The sequence below is a fragment of the Pezoporus occidentalis genome, unplaced genomic scaffold (genome assembly GCF_034315485.1).
Source record: "Pezoporus occidentalis ecotype Australia unplaced genomic scaffold, CSIRO_AGI_Poc_V1 ctg4, whole genome shotgun sequence".
Taxonomy (NCBI): domain Eukaryota; kingdom Metazoa; phylum Chordata; class Aves; order Psittaciformes; family Psittacidae; genus Pezoporus; species Pezoporus occidentalis.
In genome coordinates, this window is record NW_026915724.1 from 4,326,535 (window position 1) to 4,345,817 (window position 19,283).

Sequence of the window (19,283 nt, forward strand, 5' to 3'; positions counted from 1 at the left end):
TTAGCTGGGTGCAAGTTTTATAGCCACATCTTGTCAGGAAAGTAGACTTACTACATGTGTAACTTCAAGTTGAACTACAGCATTTTAATCCCTTCCTAGCTGCCAGCATGTCAGAGTTACCAGCCCGCCACCCAGTCTGCCCCATCACCTACTGATGGATCAGAGAGAGAATGAGACATCTGTACCCCCCTCACTACCCCTACCCCTGTTAAAGCCCTTTTTGATATTTTTGAGCTATTTCTCTCTCCAGATTCTCCACAGCTCTAAAGGTGTGATTTTTGATTATTTTAAAATTAATTTTAAAAAGCAGAAGTAGGACATACTAGGAAAGACAGCAAGATATTTCTTTGAGTCCTTATTCCACACTCTGTTTCTTATCTTCATTATTTAGTTTTGGTGCTTGAATTCCCATTTCTTTTTCATATCTTCTTGCATTTTACTTTCAGTGCATTTTACTTTCTTGCATTTTACTTCCTGCTGCAGAAAGGCAGGATTTAAGACTGGAATCTAGAGCCACAGAAGCCCATAATAAAATTCTCCCTAAGAGGAAAACTTTTTTTGTCCTCTTGAAAGCAGTAATTCTAGAATAGTAGCCAAACCATTTTGCAAACAGAAGCCAATAGCAAAATTCTTCCTAACTCCAATAAAACCAGGTTTTTATCCTCAAAGCAAATATTTTAGAATAATAGCCAAACTACATTTTGCAAACTTTTTAATAACTGATGTATTAGCCAATGCACTTCAGCTGTAGCAAGGACACATAGTAAGAAAAGTAACCAGGAACAGTATATGAAATAAAGCATGGTTTTCTGTTCCAATACCACAATCATGCCCTCCAAAAGTCACTTACTTCTTTTCAGATCAGCTGTTTTTACCTTTGAAATCACCTCTGAACAAACAGTAGAGGCTCTATTAAGTAGGTGCCTGTAAAGTTAAAAGTTGCATTTGTTACAAGATTGAAGATTTGCAGAAAAGGCTTTGGGTGCTGCCTACAGTAAATGGGAAGTGTTTTCAAGAAGAGATGAACAGCATCTTATGCTGAATGCACATCTGTGTATAAGCACACAGATAAATTCACCTCTGCAGAGCCTCAGAAGAAATGAATTCAAGATTTTAAGCACTGAATGTTGCGGGGACAGGCAGCTCAACGGTGAGAGCGCCAGTAACTGAACAGAATAATCCTGCCCTGGATCGAGTCTTTTCCATCTCCAGACTCTTATCACAAAATTAGTGTCAGATTTAGTGCTGGTATGGAAACAGAGACAAAGGAAAATGTTCGTTTGCCTTTCAGCCATAGAATATGTAGTGTGCAAGGTTTAATACAGTCCTTTTTGAAAAGCTCCCCGTGTCTCTGAAGCATTAACAGGGATTTACAGAAGTTCTCACACACATTCAAATGTCAGTGGTTTTATTTGTCTACAGCCACCCATTATTTTTACTTTGAGAGGCTGAGAACCAGTTAGGTTTAAGCACTTTTTGCTTCTTGTAATGAAAGTCAACCTAAGAGTATCGAAGGGGCTATCAGTTTATGCCATATTGGCATAATTTATCTACGTTAACAAGTACTCCAAGTGTTTTCTATAAAATACCATTATTTGCAACAAAACTCTCCCCATTTTCCTTGTTATTCCCAGTGCTCCAGTGACTTATCTTTATATGGCTCTTTCACCCCCACCAGTGTAGAAAAGAGGTAGCAAACGCTCAGTTAAAAAAAAAAAGAAATAATAAAAATTAAGCTTAGTTTTTATTTTACTGTATCAGCCTCTCTTCTCCTATCCCACTACTCAGGCCCAAGACTTTTTGCAACACTGGTAACTTGAAATCCCACTTTCTCCTCCCCTCGTGGTTCCTAATGGAACTCTCCACCGCTTGTGTTTTATGCAGGCATCTCACCGGACCCAACTCATTCCCCAACAGGGAAAATCACAGTGGTAATCCCCCGACGCCGCTCACCGCTGCGCTCACTGGGCGCAGCACCTGCGGGTGCAGCCCACCCCTCACACCCCTCTTTCCGCAGCCGCCGTCCCTACGGGGGGCTGCTGGCTGCAGCCCTCCCCTTGCCAGCCCCCGGCCCACCCCCGGGACAGGCAGCGGCTGCGGGGCCGCGCACCCCCCGCACCTCCCGTCCGCCCTCCTTCCCCGCCCCGTCCCGCCGCCGTCCCCGGCCCCCCCCCGACTCTCTTCTCTCGCCGCTGGCACCAGAGACACCTCCGACCTCCCCGCTCCTCCCGGCCCCCGCCTCCGAGCCGGCTTTGTGTGCGCGGCACTCGCCACCTGGGCCGGGCGCGGCGGCACCGGTGGTGGAGGTGTCGGTCTCGGTGGCATCGCGTCCCCGCACGATGCCGCTCCGCGGGAGCCTCTCCACGCTCCTGCCCCTTTGTCTGCTCTGCCTCCAGGCTGCGCTGCCGCTCCGCGGCCACGGCGGCCGGTACGCCGGGTAAGTCTGTCCGTCTGTCCGCCCGCCGTCCCTTACCGCCCGGGAGGGGCGGCAGTAGCTCCGCGGCCGCGCTCCTTCCCCTGACCTGTCCCAAGAACCGGCTTGTACAGACGGGTTCTGCTGAGAGGTTGGTTTGCTTGTTTCCATGCAGTATGGCATGCTCCGGCGCTTTCTTGCGAAAGGTGCTGTCTCTTACAGTAATCGGAAGGATGCTGCACCGGGGGAGGAAAGTTTTAGTGTCCTTGTAGAAAGAGACATTGTGGTTGTACAGCACAGAGGCTTCACCGTGCTCTGAAATGAATGAAGGTTTGTATTTTCCTTGAGGGGACGATTTTCGTGTGGGATTTTTTTTAAAGTTGAACGATGTGTGGTCTTACTGAATGCATAAACAGTGCAACCAATAGGGGAACCTGATTAACCTTCCTGTAAGCAAGTGAAGACTTTTACATGTGTTTCAAACTAGCCTTTTTTTTAACTTTACTTTTGTTTTCATTTGAAGTTCAAATGCGTGTTAGAAAGACGGAACTAAGCAGTAATAAAAGGCACACTGTGGTATCAGTGCTAGGCTTTGCCTCCAAAGTGTATGTTCTTTTTGCCTGGCTTAAACACTTCGGTTTTAGCAAGTATTTAACAAAATAGAGAGCTTTGTGATGCAAATGAAAAGACAATCATACATAGGGGCATTAGAAGCCATCTTTTCACAGGCGCTATAAAATTCATTTAGACTGACCAGCAAATTCCTCCGGAGAAGCACACCTCCCTGTGGAAGTAGGAACTGTATTATTCTTTTTATTGTATTAAAGTAGCCAAGCCAGGCATGGAAATTCCACTACTAAAATGAAGCTTAAAAACCTCAAAACACGCCTTGAGCTTCAAGGACATGGTAATGTGATATGAAGCCATTCACCCCTGGGTTACAGTTAGTGACAGAAAGTAGTTAAACATTTGACAGCTGTTCCACCATGTCCAGTTAGTTCCTCTGTCCCGGTGTCGATCCTTGCTGTGTGAAACCAAAGTGACCACCACACTCAGGAGCTCTCCTGGCAGTGCAGAAAGGAATGGGGCAGAACAGTGAACTGTTCTTCAAAGCCATGGCATAAGGTTTGTGCACCTGCACTGTTTGCTCTGTCTGGAGCCCATTGCACAGTCATGGTCTTGATAAGACCCAATTGTTTTAAAGTCAGTATTGTATTGAGTTTATTTGGAGATGACATTGAGATGAGTAACACATTCCCAGTGCTGGTACATAACTTTTTCTGAATATTAGTTACATGAGCTATCCATTGATCAAGGTACAAGATGTCAAAATATACATTTTAATATCCTTTACGTTTAAGGGAGATTGTCCATCTATAATCCAGTTGGTTAAAATAGAAGAACAATGCATGCAGATTCATGTATTTGGCCTCTGCTAAGCATGTGATTCATCAACTGTTACAAGTTTTAAAAATCATTTTCTTGTTGAATCATTTTATGTGCCCCAAGTGACGTGTGAAGGACGCACCCAAACTCTCCCTGTTGATCCCCGTCCTAGAAGATTTTGCGTAGAGTCTAGTCCAGAAAAACAAGGTGTCTCATCAGCTTCCAGAGTTTCGGCAAGCGCAACAAAAATCACTACTAAAAAAGAAAATAATAATAAAAAATAAAAGGCTAGAGTTCATTATAAAAACCCTTGGTCAATAGGCAATTGTAGTAGGGGGCCAAGATGTATTTACAAGCCTTGCTGAAAATGTGGTCACATTTGTAACAGAAACCAGAATGTGTAACACATGTGTAACACAAACTGGAAAAATAACCTGATCTTTTTCCCACTCTACTAATCTTTTCCATTCCTACTACCCTGGCATTATTTGTGTCAATAAGAGACGATGAAAAAAATTGTTTGTACCAGGATGAAGGTTCCTTCAGAATTATGACTACATCTTGTCCTTCTGAGGCATCTGTCATCAGCCAAATGTCTTGGGCAGAATCATTTAATTCCCTCTGTGTGTGCAATTGAGTAAGAACAGTTAAGTGGGTATTGCCATCACTCCTGAACCTCATCATCACCTAAAGGGAAAAATATTTTGGTAGGGTTTCGGGTTGTTTTTTCTTTTTTTTTGAGAAAGGCAATAAAAGGGGTGTCCCAGCCACCTGACTTCATTTTGTGCTAAGAAATGTGTGTCAATCCTAGTCACTTCTATGAGGCTGTAACATATAGGGGAAAGGCATAAATAGAATTAGGGCAAAAAGGATACGAGAAAGGAAAAAAAGGAACAAAAAAAGCAATGGAAAATATTTCTCACAAACTGAAGCCAGCACTAGGAGGTACAGAGCAATTGCAGCTCTTTAGCTGAGGACTCCAACCCAAGACAATTAACTGGAATTGCACATGTTTCTCCAAGCCAACCTCTCCAAACTGTGTTCAGAGCAGGCCAGGTGTGCCATATGGACACATCTTTATGCAAATGTATTCCAGATACCTTCAGGAAGTCAACAAATAGTTGGGACGTCTGAGCAAGGAGGCAGGAGCTCTCGTGCCCACTGAGTTCACTGAAGAGCAGGTGTATTTGCCTTTAGCTATCTCACAGAACATACAGGAGTTCAATCAGCCTCTATGCGCTTGTGCCTGCAGTACCTCAAGAGGAGCTGGGAGCTACTGCCTTCACCTCTAGAAGACCCTGCTAACCAGCTACCCTGCAGCAAATTCAGAACTATACTCACACATTTTTCCTTCTCCCACTTGAATGCTCTGTCCAAAGGTTCCAGGGGAGATAGGCAAGGGGAGGGGACACATCAGGGTTTGGGCAGAGTATTCCACAGGTTCTAGGGGAGATAGGCAAGGGGAGGGGACACATCAGGGTTTGGGCAGAGTATTCCACAGGTTCTAGGGGAGATAGGCAAGGGGAGGGGACACATCAGGGTTTGGGCAGAGTATTCCACAGGTTCTAGGGGAGATAGGAAAGGGGAGGGGATACATCAGGGTTTGGGCAGAGTGTATGTGATATATTGAAGTGGATTTTGCAGGAGGCCATTACCAGAGGTTCAGACAGGGGCAACAAGGATAACTAAATGCATGAAATGGCTTAAGTTCTAGGACTCTGGTCTCTAATAGAAATAATTTAGGGCCTAACAGATGTCTGCAACCTTTGAGTGACATGGAGGTAGTGGATAGAAATAAGTTGTGCCCTGTTTCTTCCAGTTACAAGCAGGAGATATAAAACTAATCTAGTAGAAACCAGGTTGAAAATAAAATTCTTCACCCCACAAGTGTGAGTCCTGCGGGAATCCTTGCTGAAGGATGTGAAATAGTGTTCTGGGCTCCTGTCTGGCCTCTGCAGGTGGAAGAAGGCAGAGAATGTGGGGAGTAAGGGAAGACATAAAAAGTCAGGACCTGGATAAAGCTTGCACCCATGCTTGGGAGCTCTGAACTTTTCCTAGGTTGTCTACATTAGATGCAACCTATGGTCTTCCTGTAGTCACTTATACTTCTCTTGGTTTTAAAAGTATGTATGTTACAAATGGGAGTGTAGTGTAGTATTAAAGAAAATTCATGTCCAGGCTTGGTCTGTGGAAGGGAGAGTTGCCAGGTATGCTACTGAAAGGACATCCAGCCCAGGAGATCACTGCATTGCAACTGACTGTAGGTTGGAACAGTACTTAGTGGTAATACTCTTCCTTGGGTAGTTGTGTTTTGACAGTTTTCCATAGGAGGGTACTGGAACAAGTGGACTTCTGGTGGTTGGTTTTGACCAAATGCAGCAATCTTCCTCTCTTAGGAATGCTATGAATGAGATGGCTACCCATTAGCAGGTCAAGGTTTCTTAGGACAAAAAGCATCTCTCTCATTTATTCTTTAAAAAACACTACTAAGATCTTTTTACTCCAACTCACCTACCTCCACCTTAGATGGCAGTTGGGCATGTTCCTCCCATTTTCTACCCCACTTCGTCTTCTTCCAAAGCCTTTTCAGAAGTGTGCCTCATCTCACCTCAAATAACCAAATGCAGGCAAAAAACTTGACCAGACCTTCTTTAAGGTTTTTGCTGGACTCTTTGGAGACTTTTTTAAATACTGGATCAAGATTTTACCTCCTCCAAAATCATGCAACCAACTAGGTTGGAAAAGACCTTTAAGATCATCAAGTCCAACTGTTAACCCCAGGTTACACTTCTGTGTGTTGCAATGCTGCAGGTAATTGTCATTTCTCTTGGCCAGGTAAAGGCAATGGTATGTGCTTATATTATTGTGTAACAGCAGCGTAAAATAAGATGGAGTGATATGGGTAACAAGGAAATTGAAATCAATAAAGAAATGTTCTGCAATCCAAGATGCAGTATGCTGCAGCTACTAGGACATCACATTCTGAAAGCTGCATAAACCAACTGTTCATGTAGATAAGCACAGATATCAAATCTGAGAGCATCTGGCAAATTTGAAGTATTTTAATGCCCACTAATACCCCTACATACCATAGCTAAGTGCCTCTGATCCTCACAATACCTTACAAACAATAGCTGGCAATTTTTCTGTCTCATGGAAAAAACACATGGGAGTGTGATGAAAGCGAGTTGCTGAGGGAATTGAGAAGTGGAAAGGAACTCCTGTGCAATTCCCCTCTGCAGATTTTCCAAATGTTTTAATCGGGGACTAAAAGATCTGCTTTGCTGTGTAAAAATGGTTCTTTCTCTCTGCTGCTCAGCTCTCCTTCCCCACACCCACGTCAAAGTGAAATGTCATAAAACTGGCAAAAAAAAAGTACTTGGAAAGCACACCACCAGCCTTAGATGGAAGTTGATCGTATTAATTCAGATGAAAACAACACTTAGTGCTTCTCTAGATGGTGTTGGGGAGATTCTAAAAGGTGAAAAGCTGGGAGCTCTCTAGCACAATTATAAGTATTCTCTTTTAGAATAACCAGTAATTCTCTAATCAAAGCACCACTGATTCCTAAAAAGAGCACACATCAGTGGAACCCACAAGAACTCTGGGACCTCTATTACCCATTCTTGTCCTAACACCACAGCTCTAATTTTGAACTTTCTCATCACCTGGTATTCTTCCTGTAGAATATCCTTTATGTTCTTTTAGAGGGAAAAAAAAAAATACTGCCAAGTTCTCGTTCTTTTTCTCATCTAAGTCCAGGCACAATAAATTTACCTTTTAAAGGCTCTCTGTCCTCCTCATTATAAATGAGAAATACAAAGTGTTCCAGTTGCTCTTTCCCTTTATTTTTTACTTTTTTACTTCTTTTTGTTTTTTTTTTAATAATTGGAACCACAATGTATATCCACATTACCCAGGTGAAGTGAATGCCAGGCAAGGAGGGTCCTGGTTCATTATGGCTGTGTTCAAATCAATATCCAGGTTTATGTCACCATATGAGCATGGTTGCATACTCATACAAACTGGGACCCCATTGGGTGGTGTTCTGGGTTCCTGTCTGCCCTTTGCAGGTGGAAGAGGGCAGAAAACATGAGGAGTAAGGGAAGATATGAAAAATCAGGACCTGGGCAAATCTTGCACCCATGCTTGGGAGCTCGGAACCTTTCCTAGGTTTTCTATATTAGATGCAACCTATGGTCTTCCAATAAGAATAATTCTTTGGGAAGTGCAAAATCAATTCCTGTAGACATTTATACTTCCCTCATTTTTAAAAGTATATATGTTATAAATGGGAATGTATTTTAGTATTAAAGAAAATTCATGTCCAGGCTTGACCCATACAGTTATGTTCTGCAAAAAAAAACAGGACACATTTAAGGTGAACTTAAACAGAGATACTCATAAAAAAAGAGAGCTCACATCTCAAATCAATCTGGACCCTCAGACTAAAGTATCCACTTTGAATCCACCACTTTCTCTGTCTCATGGAAATAAGCGAGCAAAGAGATAAAGCTTTTCCTAGAGCTCCCACTTCTACACTATACCCACCTCAGCTGCTGCTGCTGCTGCGAGTTAACTCTCCCAGAGTCTCTCATGGGCTTCTTAAAATGAAGTTCTCAACTCTGAATGCTTTGTACAGGACTTTAACAAGCATTTAACAGGGGACAGATGCTATATAAATCACGCACATACTGATTTTCCTTTTTTTTTATTAAGAAAATTGGAATCTAAAATATGTGAGCAATTCACGTGTAAGACACTGGAACTTACTTGTAGTCCAGAAGGAAAATCATGGCTCTGGAAGGAGCAAATCTGAAAAAGGGAGGCCAAAAACCTGCTTTCCTTGAATACATTGCTAATAATTTGTGGGGAACTCTAGTTTCAGGCACTGCAGAGCTGTATCCCACACTGCACAATAAGCAGGATCCCAAGGTCTCCTGAAATTCTAGTATCTGTAAAAATGTCATCCATATGTCTGAAACAGCCTTACTTGGTCAAAATGCCATAGGAAACATTTATTGCTCCATCTAGTTGAAGGTGAATGACTACCATTAATCATTTCTCCCTATCTCCAGGAGGTAAACTCTGTCATCTCTGTTTTGCAGAAATGTCTTCACTTACCTTTTCTCCTCAACTTTACCTCTGAATATATAACAGAAATTGTACTCCCTTTCTACTGTAGAACATGGTATTTAACAGTGTTCTGTGTGTGTAATATTCAGGCAAAAGCCAAGAAAGAAAGGGGCATGTTGATCATATATTGGGTGTCTGTTCAGTAGTCTTGTAAGAAAAACCTGCTGTGGGTATGCATATAGCAGTAAAATCTGAAATCAGGCAGTGTAGTTCACCATCCTGTATATTTACTGTTCAAGCAGTATGATTTGTTTTGCTCCCAGGCAGGAGATAAGGGGAATATTCCTGCAGTTTGACCCTCTACACCAAAAAAATATTAAAATAAACAGCATTGCTACTGTCCCCTGCCCCCCTAGCTTACATATTCATGCTATCAGTATTATTTTTCATGCAGAAAACAACTTTCAGTGAATCCTGTACCCTCCATTCTATTTACAGTGATAAGCAGGTTGGGTTGAAAAATGAGAACCAATAATTACAATTATACATTATACCCGTCTCTGAAAACCCTGCTGCAGGCAAAACTCCTTGCAGAGCTTTACAGGACTTTTGCTGGTCTCAGATATGCAGACCTCCAGTAAGCAAACTTCTGAGACAATTGGGCCCAATCTCAATTTATGTTTTCTTTTCCTGTAAATTCTGGTTCTGGTTTAAAGGCTTTGTTTACATGGTTGAGTACAAAGATGTGGTTCTGATTTGATATTGCTGTTACAGCAAAGCACGCATGGATTTTAAGGGTGCTACAAATCTACACCTCAGTATATCAGATCAGAATTGGACCTTAAACAGACGCTGAATTTAAGGAAAGCATCTGGAAGTAAAACTCTAAAACTGCTTTTTTGTGCAAGACACCTGAGCATGGGTCAGCCAAAGTACTCTGAATTGAAAAGATATTCAGACCAACAAATGGATGGGGATAAATCATTCCATTTTTTTTTTCTGATACTTTGTACCTTTTGAGCTGGCCTAATGAGGATGAAGACCAAGGACCTCACTGCTTCCTTATGAAACTAAAAGCTAGGCATTGTGCATCACCCCAAGGATGCCTGGTTTGGGGTGGGTGCTGACACAGGCTGGCCTACAGCAGCAGGCAGGGAGCACAAACCCATTCCTTCTGCGTGTCTGCTCTCTGCAAGCTGAATGCTAGGGCAAACAAGGTTCTACCAAGCCCCTCTTCCACTGGGGAATGATGAGGCTTGCAAGTGTGCTTTTTAAAAGAGAAGCCACACCATAAAGTTACAAGGCAAAGCAATACAGAAACCAGCACTTGCTAAAGAGATGTTTTAGACTGCTTAAACACACCCATGAAACAAACAGAATTATCAAATCAAAACTTTCTTTCTTTTCTTTATGATCTATAGCTCGGTTAAGGCTTCTATACAGGGGAGACTATTAAAGCATGACCTTGAAAATGAATTTGTAGGAGGTTTATTGCAGTAAGGTTATTCTAAGAAAAACTTACTGTTTCATATATCATACCATATTTCAGATTCCTTCACGAGACTAATGATACAGTTTGCAGCACTTCATGGTTCACTCAGAGAGAGAAAAAGAGGTTCTTTTTATTTTTAATTTAGATTAAAAATAATTGTGGGTGTTCACAGTTCAGAAAGCCAACCGTGTCCTTCACGTGATGGCTTTCTGTGATGCAACCCGTGCATCAACAGTGTGACCAGCAGGTCAAGGGAGGTGATTCTGCCCCTCTGCTTCTCTCAGGTGACACGCCTCCTGGAGTACTGCATTCAGCTCTGAAGCCCTCAATGCAGGAAAGGCATGGACTTTTTGGAGAGGGTCCACAGGAGGGCCACAAAAACGTTCAGAGGGCTGGAGCACCTCTCTTACACAGACAGGTTGAGAGAACTGGAAAGGTTCATCCTGGAGAAGAGAAGGTTTTGGGGAAACCTCAAAGCAGCTTTCCATATATGATAAAACTATGGTCTGTGGATGGATTTTTAAATGTGCATGTTTTAGCCAGGCTTTTTTCTCCCAAAACACTGAAGGTGCTAACTTAGTTGAAATAAATGAACAGATTCATCCATAGCAGTCAGGCATTGGTTTATATAAGTATGGGATAGGACCCTGAAAGAAAGTCAAGCCTCAAAGACAGACATGAGAAATTGCTTTAGCAGGCCTGACAAAAACCTGGTGCAGTCTTTGATTTACTCCACCATACTCCCACCAGGATTACCACCAGATGCTACTCTAAGGCTGCAGTGCAGTGACACTGCCAAACCCCATGAACCCCTGCTAATGGCCAGGGCAGACAGATGTGCTCCTGCTATTCCAGATGTGCAGCCCCTGCTCAGAGACTGGCACTCCTCTTCGTATAGTGAGCCAATTCCAGGAGCAAAGGGAGCAAAAAAGCAATTTTCCTTTTTTTTTCCTATTTTTTTTTTTTTCCCCTGGACTGTCAGCTTGTCAAGCTGGGATCTGGCTGCTGCAGAGCCTCTGGGGTATTCGTGTTGGCGCAGGGAAGGGGTGGGAGTGGCTGTTTTTTTGGGACCTGCCTGCATACCTCAAGCCTCTCAGTCTCCCTATGCACATATGCATTGGAGACAGTTGTCTGAAACCAGTTAAATTCCAGGTATGAACTCTGAGGAGCACACCATGGTTTTACCTCGGCAGAATCTGGCTTCTTGTTCAGTCCCAACTGCCAGGCTCCTCTCCAGACCCATGTCAATGGAACAATTCCAGATGAGTGTTTCAGGCTCACAGGGAGAATAGTGGGATGCCTGTTTTCAAGTAAGTGCCTTCCTAAAAGTGCAAAACCAAAGAAAATGTTAACCTTGGTAGTAACCATCATCATACTTGGGGTTTCGAAGCAAAGAGACATCATTCCTAACCATACAGTAGTTTGGGTTGGAAGGGGCTTTCAAAGGTCATCTAGTCCAACCCCCTGCAGTGAGCAGGGACATCATGAACTAGATGAGGCTGGCTGATGTCTGAAGAAGATGTAAGTCCTTCTTTACGAAACAGTCAAGACTAACATGATAGTGTCTACGGAAAAAGAATCTCTATATTTATCAGATAGGTTGTTGTTAAGGAAACAAGCTGTGTTTGTCAAGAAAACAAGGAAGACATTTAAATAAGGACATTTTACTATGGCATCTGCCTTTTTTTGTCACGGTGCAGTTTCAACAGGGAAATAAACCTTGAACTGTATAGGACAAGCAGCCAAGAACATACTCTGCCTAAAATCTGTACCAAATAAAAAGAGTCACCATGTAAGCACGCTGCCAAGTCTGGGCTAGTAAGCCAAGTGTCTCAGCAGAATGCGCTTGTGACACTGCCGGCAGTACATAGCGTAAACATACCCTGTGGCACAAAGACAGCACGTCATGTCTTTATTCTACTCTGTTATTAACAGACTGGATCCCTGATGCATCTGCCTATGGTAGTGACAATGCAAAAAAAATGCATATGGAGATTTTTAATAGAACATACAGTCTAAAATATTTGCTTTCTTTGTGAACAGTTAGTTTCACCTTCAGTCTGTTCAGCTGAGGTTCTTTTATTTTGCTTTTACCAAAAGCAGTTATCTTAGTCTTAAAGATACAGTCTTAAAATCATGGGCTATCAAAAAAAGCCTCAGAGGAGTATAAACAGTAAAAGCTTTTATATTCACTATCCAACACAAAAAAATAATTCGTAATGTATATTCTGGGGCCTAGCCTAGAATTGTAACTGGAGTGAAATATATAATTATGCAGGTTTTGATCCCTACTGCAAGAGTTGTTTCTGTTCAACGCTAAGTTGTCCTGAGGCTAGTGATTCTCCCTCCAAAGTAGCTGCAAGGAGTGTGAAGCACAGGAACCCAGGGCTTCTCTGCTCAGCAGAAGGGTGACCACAAACTGTGGGAAACCCTGTCTGCTTGGCATGGGCTGTTCAGTGTCTGAGCACATCTGGTGTATCGTATCTCTCAGAGGCCCCAGGCAAAGAACCTCAGCTGGTCAACATCATCAACCTCTGTCAAACCGGCCCATGACGAAGACACTGATCTGCCCTTGTCAGACAGTTCTGTGTCAACATGGAGATAGAAATGTGGGTATTTCAGGTTCAAATTTGATAAACGAGGATGCAGAGGCTTCAGCCTTTCCTCCCTTCTACGATGTATGCTGCTCACCACATGAGGTAATTATGTCTTTCAAGACTTTGCACCTAGCTTCACGTGCCAAAAGTGTGTATCAAATTAGGAAATAAGTGTCCAGTGAGCTCAAGTACTTTTGCAGGTCAGAAAAAGGTTAGTAGGTGTCACAGACCTGGAGGTTTGAGGACCAGCAATGTCCCACCCTAGCATCCAAGCCCTCCATGTATGCTTAGTCCTTAGACAATGAGCAGCATGCAACCCACCAGTGTGTTATTTTTCCTATGTCCTTCCTTCTTTCCTTGGACCTATCAGCTCTTTTCCATAAGGTAATTGTCATTTTTTGGCTGTATGATGAGTGAAAAGTAGTTAGCACAGGATGCCTTGCCTGACCAAATTGGAGAGGGATTTGTAATTATTAGCACGTATCGCCCACAAACAGATAGGAAAATAGTACAAAACCGTAGAAAGATTATCTACTTAAGCGTTTAGGAGATGGTGGAGAAGTGAAGTCAGTCTCCTACACGGTAAGGAGTCAGTATAGACTAGTGCTCTGGATGAGTTAAGTCTTATGTCCCCTTCTTATGAGGGGCAACCTCTCCAAATGCTATAAAAGCTCCACTGAAAAATGGTGGGTGAACGAGTCCAGGAATCCAGAAAACCTGATCTTTTGCTTCTGCTGAATGAAACTGTAAAAGTGAGGAGAAAACCTGTAGATTTTACCTTATCAGACTGGATCAGTCCTACCAATTTGCAGACAGCAAGACAGTGCCATGAAACAGTTCAGGGTACAGAATTACAGAGAACAAGGGATCCACACTGTGCCCTGTGAAATCTGATCATTCTGCATTGTTTTTCTTTAATCCAGCATCCATTATCTCTGTAGAAAAAAATACATGTGAGCTTTTATGTATAGCAACTGCACTGGGGGTGGTCTTTGAATTAGAAGGCATTTGCTCGCAGAGCCTGTAGCAAGTCACTCCGGCTGCAGGCTGCACAGTTATACTGGGAAAAAAAGAAGCAAACAGGAAACAAAAAGCATCCTCCTGTACAGTTAAAGAGGACAGGCCTGTGAAAACTACGAGATCTGAGGAAAGAGATTTCTAATATACAGGTGTGTTTACTGTGTGGTGACATTAACCAAGGGAAGTGATATACAATATTTAAAGGTTTATCCTACAGGTAATGGATCTACAAGATTCCAGTTATCTTGTTACAGCTAATGAAATACAGCCTTAATGATGGAGTAGCTAATAGCTGGTCAATAAAAATGCAAAATATTCATTCTTTTGAACATATAAAATAAACAGAACAAAAAAAAAGGGACTTTATGCAGGAGGAAAATGCAGGGATCTCACTGGGAAGGACCAGTTTCACAGCAGCCAATGGAAAACATAATTGTTAGGGTGTATTTAGCAACTGGCAATCTCTGCCCCACTGAAAAACATGGCACAAAAAATAACACAAACTTAAAGCAAACAAAGAAGGAATTTTAAAATTAATTGTGTAAAGAACTTTGCTGCTATAAATGGGCGAATTCAAGGTAATAATTTTAAAGTGATTTGATAAAATTGCATGCAGAGTGTTTATTTTTAAATTGCATGGCTATAAAACACCAGATGTTGTACAGTGAAGTAATGTCAGAGGAAGACTGGAATCCATTGTCTATGAGGAACAGGCAGATGCTTGCTTTTAGGAGCGACATCATGCTCATAAGAAAGTTTGCTTTCAGTGCAAGGACACCAAGCACTCTTTGCTGTATTCAAGACTTGTTTCCACATTGCCTGCAGGGTTTGTTGTTTTAAGCTTAATTATTACTCATGTGAAACAGGGAAGGGGGAATTTAAAATTAGAGTTTATGGTGGAAGTAAATTGTCCTATGTTACGATGGGGATTAACCAAAGGAAACATTGTCTTTTGGGTAAGCAAAGTAGCCAAAGCTGAGAGGCCTTTGGTATTTTGGCCATATGTTGTCTTGATGTATGGCTTAGGCCATTCCACTCTGAATTTTACAAAAGAAAAATGGAAATACAACAAAAAGATATATTTTTTTCATTTGAGATGGCAAAACCAACATTCTGATGTAAAAGCAAAGTATCACCTCATATATTTTGCTGCTTTTTGCATAATGTAAGTTTTTGGCAGCTTATTCCTAGCCGTGTAGTACGCCAACTCCATTTTCCGTGAAACTTTATGTAAGGATAACTGGGCACAAGATGAATGTAACAAGAAAGAAGCTTCAGAAGTATGGAGCTGACAATTTAATAGTTTTGTACAGCCCTACATTTGTGGTAGTAATTCACATAATACATCAAGGGTAGCTCAGTGCATACATATTTTGCACATCACAGCTTTATAGACTGAAATAATTGCAGACAGAAATTAATTCACTCTATGTCAGTGTACAATATAAAAAAGGCAATTTAAAAATTATATTCATATGAAAGCAGAGAATGTGGGTTTATCTGGATTTTTTAAAAATACCTAACGACAAAAACACAGCTGTGTATTTGGGTTGTGATTTTAGTGTTCAGGGGACATGTACCATCCTGCCAGTTCAAGAAAAAAACCCAGATCTTCAGTTTATAATGTTGCTCAATCAGCCATATCAAAGCAGCTCTCCTCCTCTAAGAAAAAATACAGAGCAAGGCTGAGGTTCATTATGATCACAGGTTTCAAAATTTGTGCACTCAAGGTAGCATAAAACAATGCAAACATCATATATCCATTCACATGAAGTGTGATCTCGTTCTTCTAGTCCATTTCGGTCAAATTGAACTACATCTTATTTATCTACCAAAAACCTCAGCAAAATTAAATAGACCAACCAAATTGTTCCTTCCCTCTCTCCAGCGTTTCACCTTTCATGGGGAGCAAGTATATTAGAGGCTCCCTGATAAAATCACTGGGTGCTACTGCAGCAGAAGCAGATTTTTAGTGAAAATGCTGCTTGGGGGACATATCTTGGCAAGCAACAGATTCCTGATGGAAATAGCATTTGTCATCAAAAGTTCTTTTGCAGAAGGCCTACCACATACGTAGTTTCTTAGTTGTTGTTTTCAAAGGGCCTTTCCTTTTGCTGGCTGTGCAGGTGCTGAGCCGAGATTACAGCCTGCTGTGTAAAAACCTGCTCCTTTTCCTTGTACCTGTCTCTCAGTTCTCACCCCCCTTCTACTTCACTGTCCTCATGTCTCATCGTAAACAGCCTGCAGAGCTGTTCTGGGTAGGGACTGGCGTTTTACCACCTGCTGGATCAGCAGATAACTCCAGGTCTTTGTTGTCTTGTATCTGCAGTATAATCAAGTAATAGTAGTTTCAGCTCTAACACAGATAATTTGGACAGTGAATCCAGGCAGTATGATGAATAGCAGTCTTATACAGGTGAAAATAAGCTTAAGTGGTTTTTATTAACTTGAATGCTTTCAATTTAGGGATTTGTTTTCAGTTGGACAGAAGGCAGTAAATGCTGATGAGATGATTTGTTTAAGGGGCTAGCAGTTCTCTTCAGCATTTCATTATCTTTCTGTGAATTATTGTAGCAGGAAAGAACCTAAATTGCATTTATGAACTGAGTCTAGGAAATGAATAGGAGGCTGAGGGGAGATCTTATCACTCTACCACTACCTGAAAGGTTGTAGCCAGGTGGGGTTTAGTCTGTTTTCCCAAGTAACCAGTGACAGGACAAGAGGTAACAGCCTCAAGCTGTGCCAGGGGAGGTTTAGACTGGATATTAGGAAAAAATTCTCACCAAAAGGGTTGTAAAGCAGGAGCAGGCTGCCCAGTGAAGTGGTTGAGTTGCCATCCAAGGAGGTATTTAAAAGATGTGGTGCTTGCTTAAGGATATGGTTGAGTGGTGGACTTGGCGGTGCTAGGTTAACAGTTGGACATGATGATCTTAACGGCCTTTTTGAACCTAAATGACTCTATGATTCCGTAAACTGATAGTTTCCATTAGGTATCAATAGAAAAAGCTCCGTTTCTTAACATTGAGTTGATGTGAGTAAGGCTGAGAAAGTTGAGACCAGCGGGCAAAATCTTTCTGACACCCTCTGAACTTGGTAACTTGTTCTTTTTAACCCTTTGGATTTTCTTGGTTTATTTGCTTGGCTTTAGTATTTTTTCAGATGTATGAGTTGGAAATTGTTATCAATAAAGAGGTGAGTCAGCAGGAGGTCATAATGTCTCTTAGAGCAATTGTTTATCTACCCTGTTCATTTCAGTCCAAGCTAACTCACATCCTGGATGAAGTTGATAGCAATGTCTTTGTCACTAAAAATTCTATGTATGTTTTTATACATTCAAATATCTGTATCAACGTTTCTGAAATGGGAAAGGTGTCCATTATATCTTCAAACCTGTTAAGTCAAAGCAACACACAGAGAGGTAACAGTCTTTCATACAGAAAGTATGAATAGCATGATGTCAGCCAGTAAGGTAGACTAAACAATCCATCTTTTTTAGATAAAAACTGTAAAAACTTTAGAAACGTTTACTGCTTCAGGTATCTGATGAAAGTTACAGTAATAAATCTGAGATGTTTTAGGAACCATATTCCCAGGACAATTACAGAACACCCTAGGCATTTTCTGTCTGCCTGCTGCTAGGCAGGACACGTTTGCGCCATGTTTCATAAATCCAAGTTCTGCAGCATGAATTATTTTCTTCTAAGAGCACAGCAGTGAGTTGTCTAGACAAAATGAATGACATAAAATCTCAGATGGAGGGTTTGGTATTTTGGTGATGAAGACATAATACTCAAAGGTCTCTGCATTTGTGGTTTTCCTTAGTTTAGCAAACTGTATTTCAGATTGATGTTTAAAAAATAATCAGTGCACTAAATGCTTTTTAACAATCAAGTAATAAACAAATCTAAAGGCATGTCTCAGGAAATCAGTTGTAGGTTGGTAGAAGAGTGAATGATGTCTGCTTACTACCCCAGATGGTACATAGCTCCAGAATGGAGAATTGGTACTAATGGGATTTGCTCTGCTTTGTCAGTGAGCTGAGTCTTTCATAGTAGCCCCTTCCCCATCTTCCATACCTTCTCTCAGCAGAGCAGCCAAACTCAGCACATAACATTCAGCATGAATAGTCCAAGCCATAGCTCAGTTGTAACCACATCTCGAACTTTGAAAACACACACAGAGTTGCTGCTTTGCCAGTTAGAGATTTGGGAGGGCAGCCAAGGTACTGCAGGGTGGTTTTGATGGAATGAAATCAGAATCCGGCCAAAATTCAACACTCCTTAATTTGGGTAAAAAGTGATTACCAGGCACATAGGTGAGATTTTCACAAGTTCCAGTTCAGAGCATTGAGCCTTTTTTCAGCTGGTTGGAAATAAAGACCATACCATCTAATGAGACCTCTGATTTTGTTTAGCAGCGCTCCCATAAAGCAGATTTTCAACCTTTCTTTAAAAAAAAAAGACAAAAAAATAAGAAAAAAATTAAAAGCTCTTAGGTATGCCAGTGATCACAATACCTCACATGAGATTGTGAATGTTTTATGCTGGCCTTTTGGGAAATCAATCACAGGACCCATAAGTAAAGAGTTAGTGAAGGAAAGAGAGAGTGTCTTCCAGGCATGAAACATCTGGTTCTTTGGCAGCCTGTGCAGACTTTATATTGCCAGCTTTAAATTGAGCCTTTGAGTTTGCCACATGCTTTAACTGACAATGGGCTGTCTGGACTGCCATGTGTTCCTGGTTGTGGTTGCTTTAATATTTAATGTTTAAGCTTATTCCCCTCCCTTCTCTTTCTTGAGAGGATCTCCACACAGGTAAAATATTGCACTCAGCTTGAATATTTAGGGCTTACAATCTTGCTCTTCTAAGCCTCTAAATATGCATTTCTAAATGTTTTTCTAAGGGCTGGGACAAATTTATTGTACTGCAGGAATTATGATCCTGAATATTCCTGTGCATTACCCAAAGTTCTACAGTTGCAGACATTTGAAAGAAGCAATTAGAATATCTCCCATTGCAAGGCCATTAATGCACCTGTTGACTAGTCAAAAACTTCTCAAGGGCTTACTTTACTAGGTTGACTCTGAAGTTTATGTAATAGCTTCTAGCTTGGTTTGGGGCTCTGTTATCATAAACCTGTTACTAAAGGAAGTCAGCTGGAGGAATTGTGCTTGTCAATAATGAAAATTAGTCGAGGAGCAAACAGAGCATGTCATCTGAAACACAGATTGTAAGTGGTCCTATTTATGTGTAGTTTGATTTAAGGTGTTCTGCAAATAAGTCCTTTACAGCTGTTAGAA

General features: G+C 41.5%; 1 protein-coding gene across 1 annotated transcript in view; it reads left to right on the top strand.

The window, feature by feature from the left end:
* The first annotated feature begins 2,239 nt into the window (after window positions 1–2,239).
* Window positions 2,240–19,283, top strand: part of CPA6 (carboxypeptidase A6) — an 82,375-nt gene continuing 65,331 nt past the window's right edge. The window contains exon 1 of the mRNA XM_062633232.1: window positions 2,240–2,437. Coding sequence (XP_062489216.1) covers window positions 2,340–2,437 — 98 coding nt within the window. The 5' untranslated portion in view covers window positions 2,240–2,339. The remainder of the gene's footprint in view (window positions 2,438–19,283) is intronic.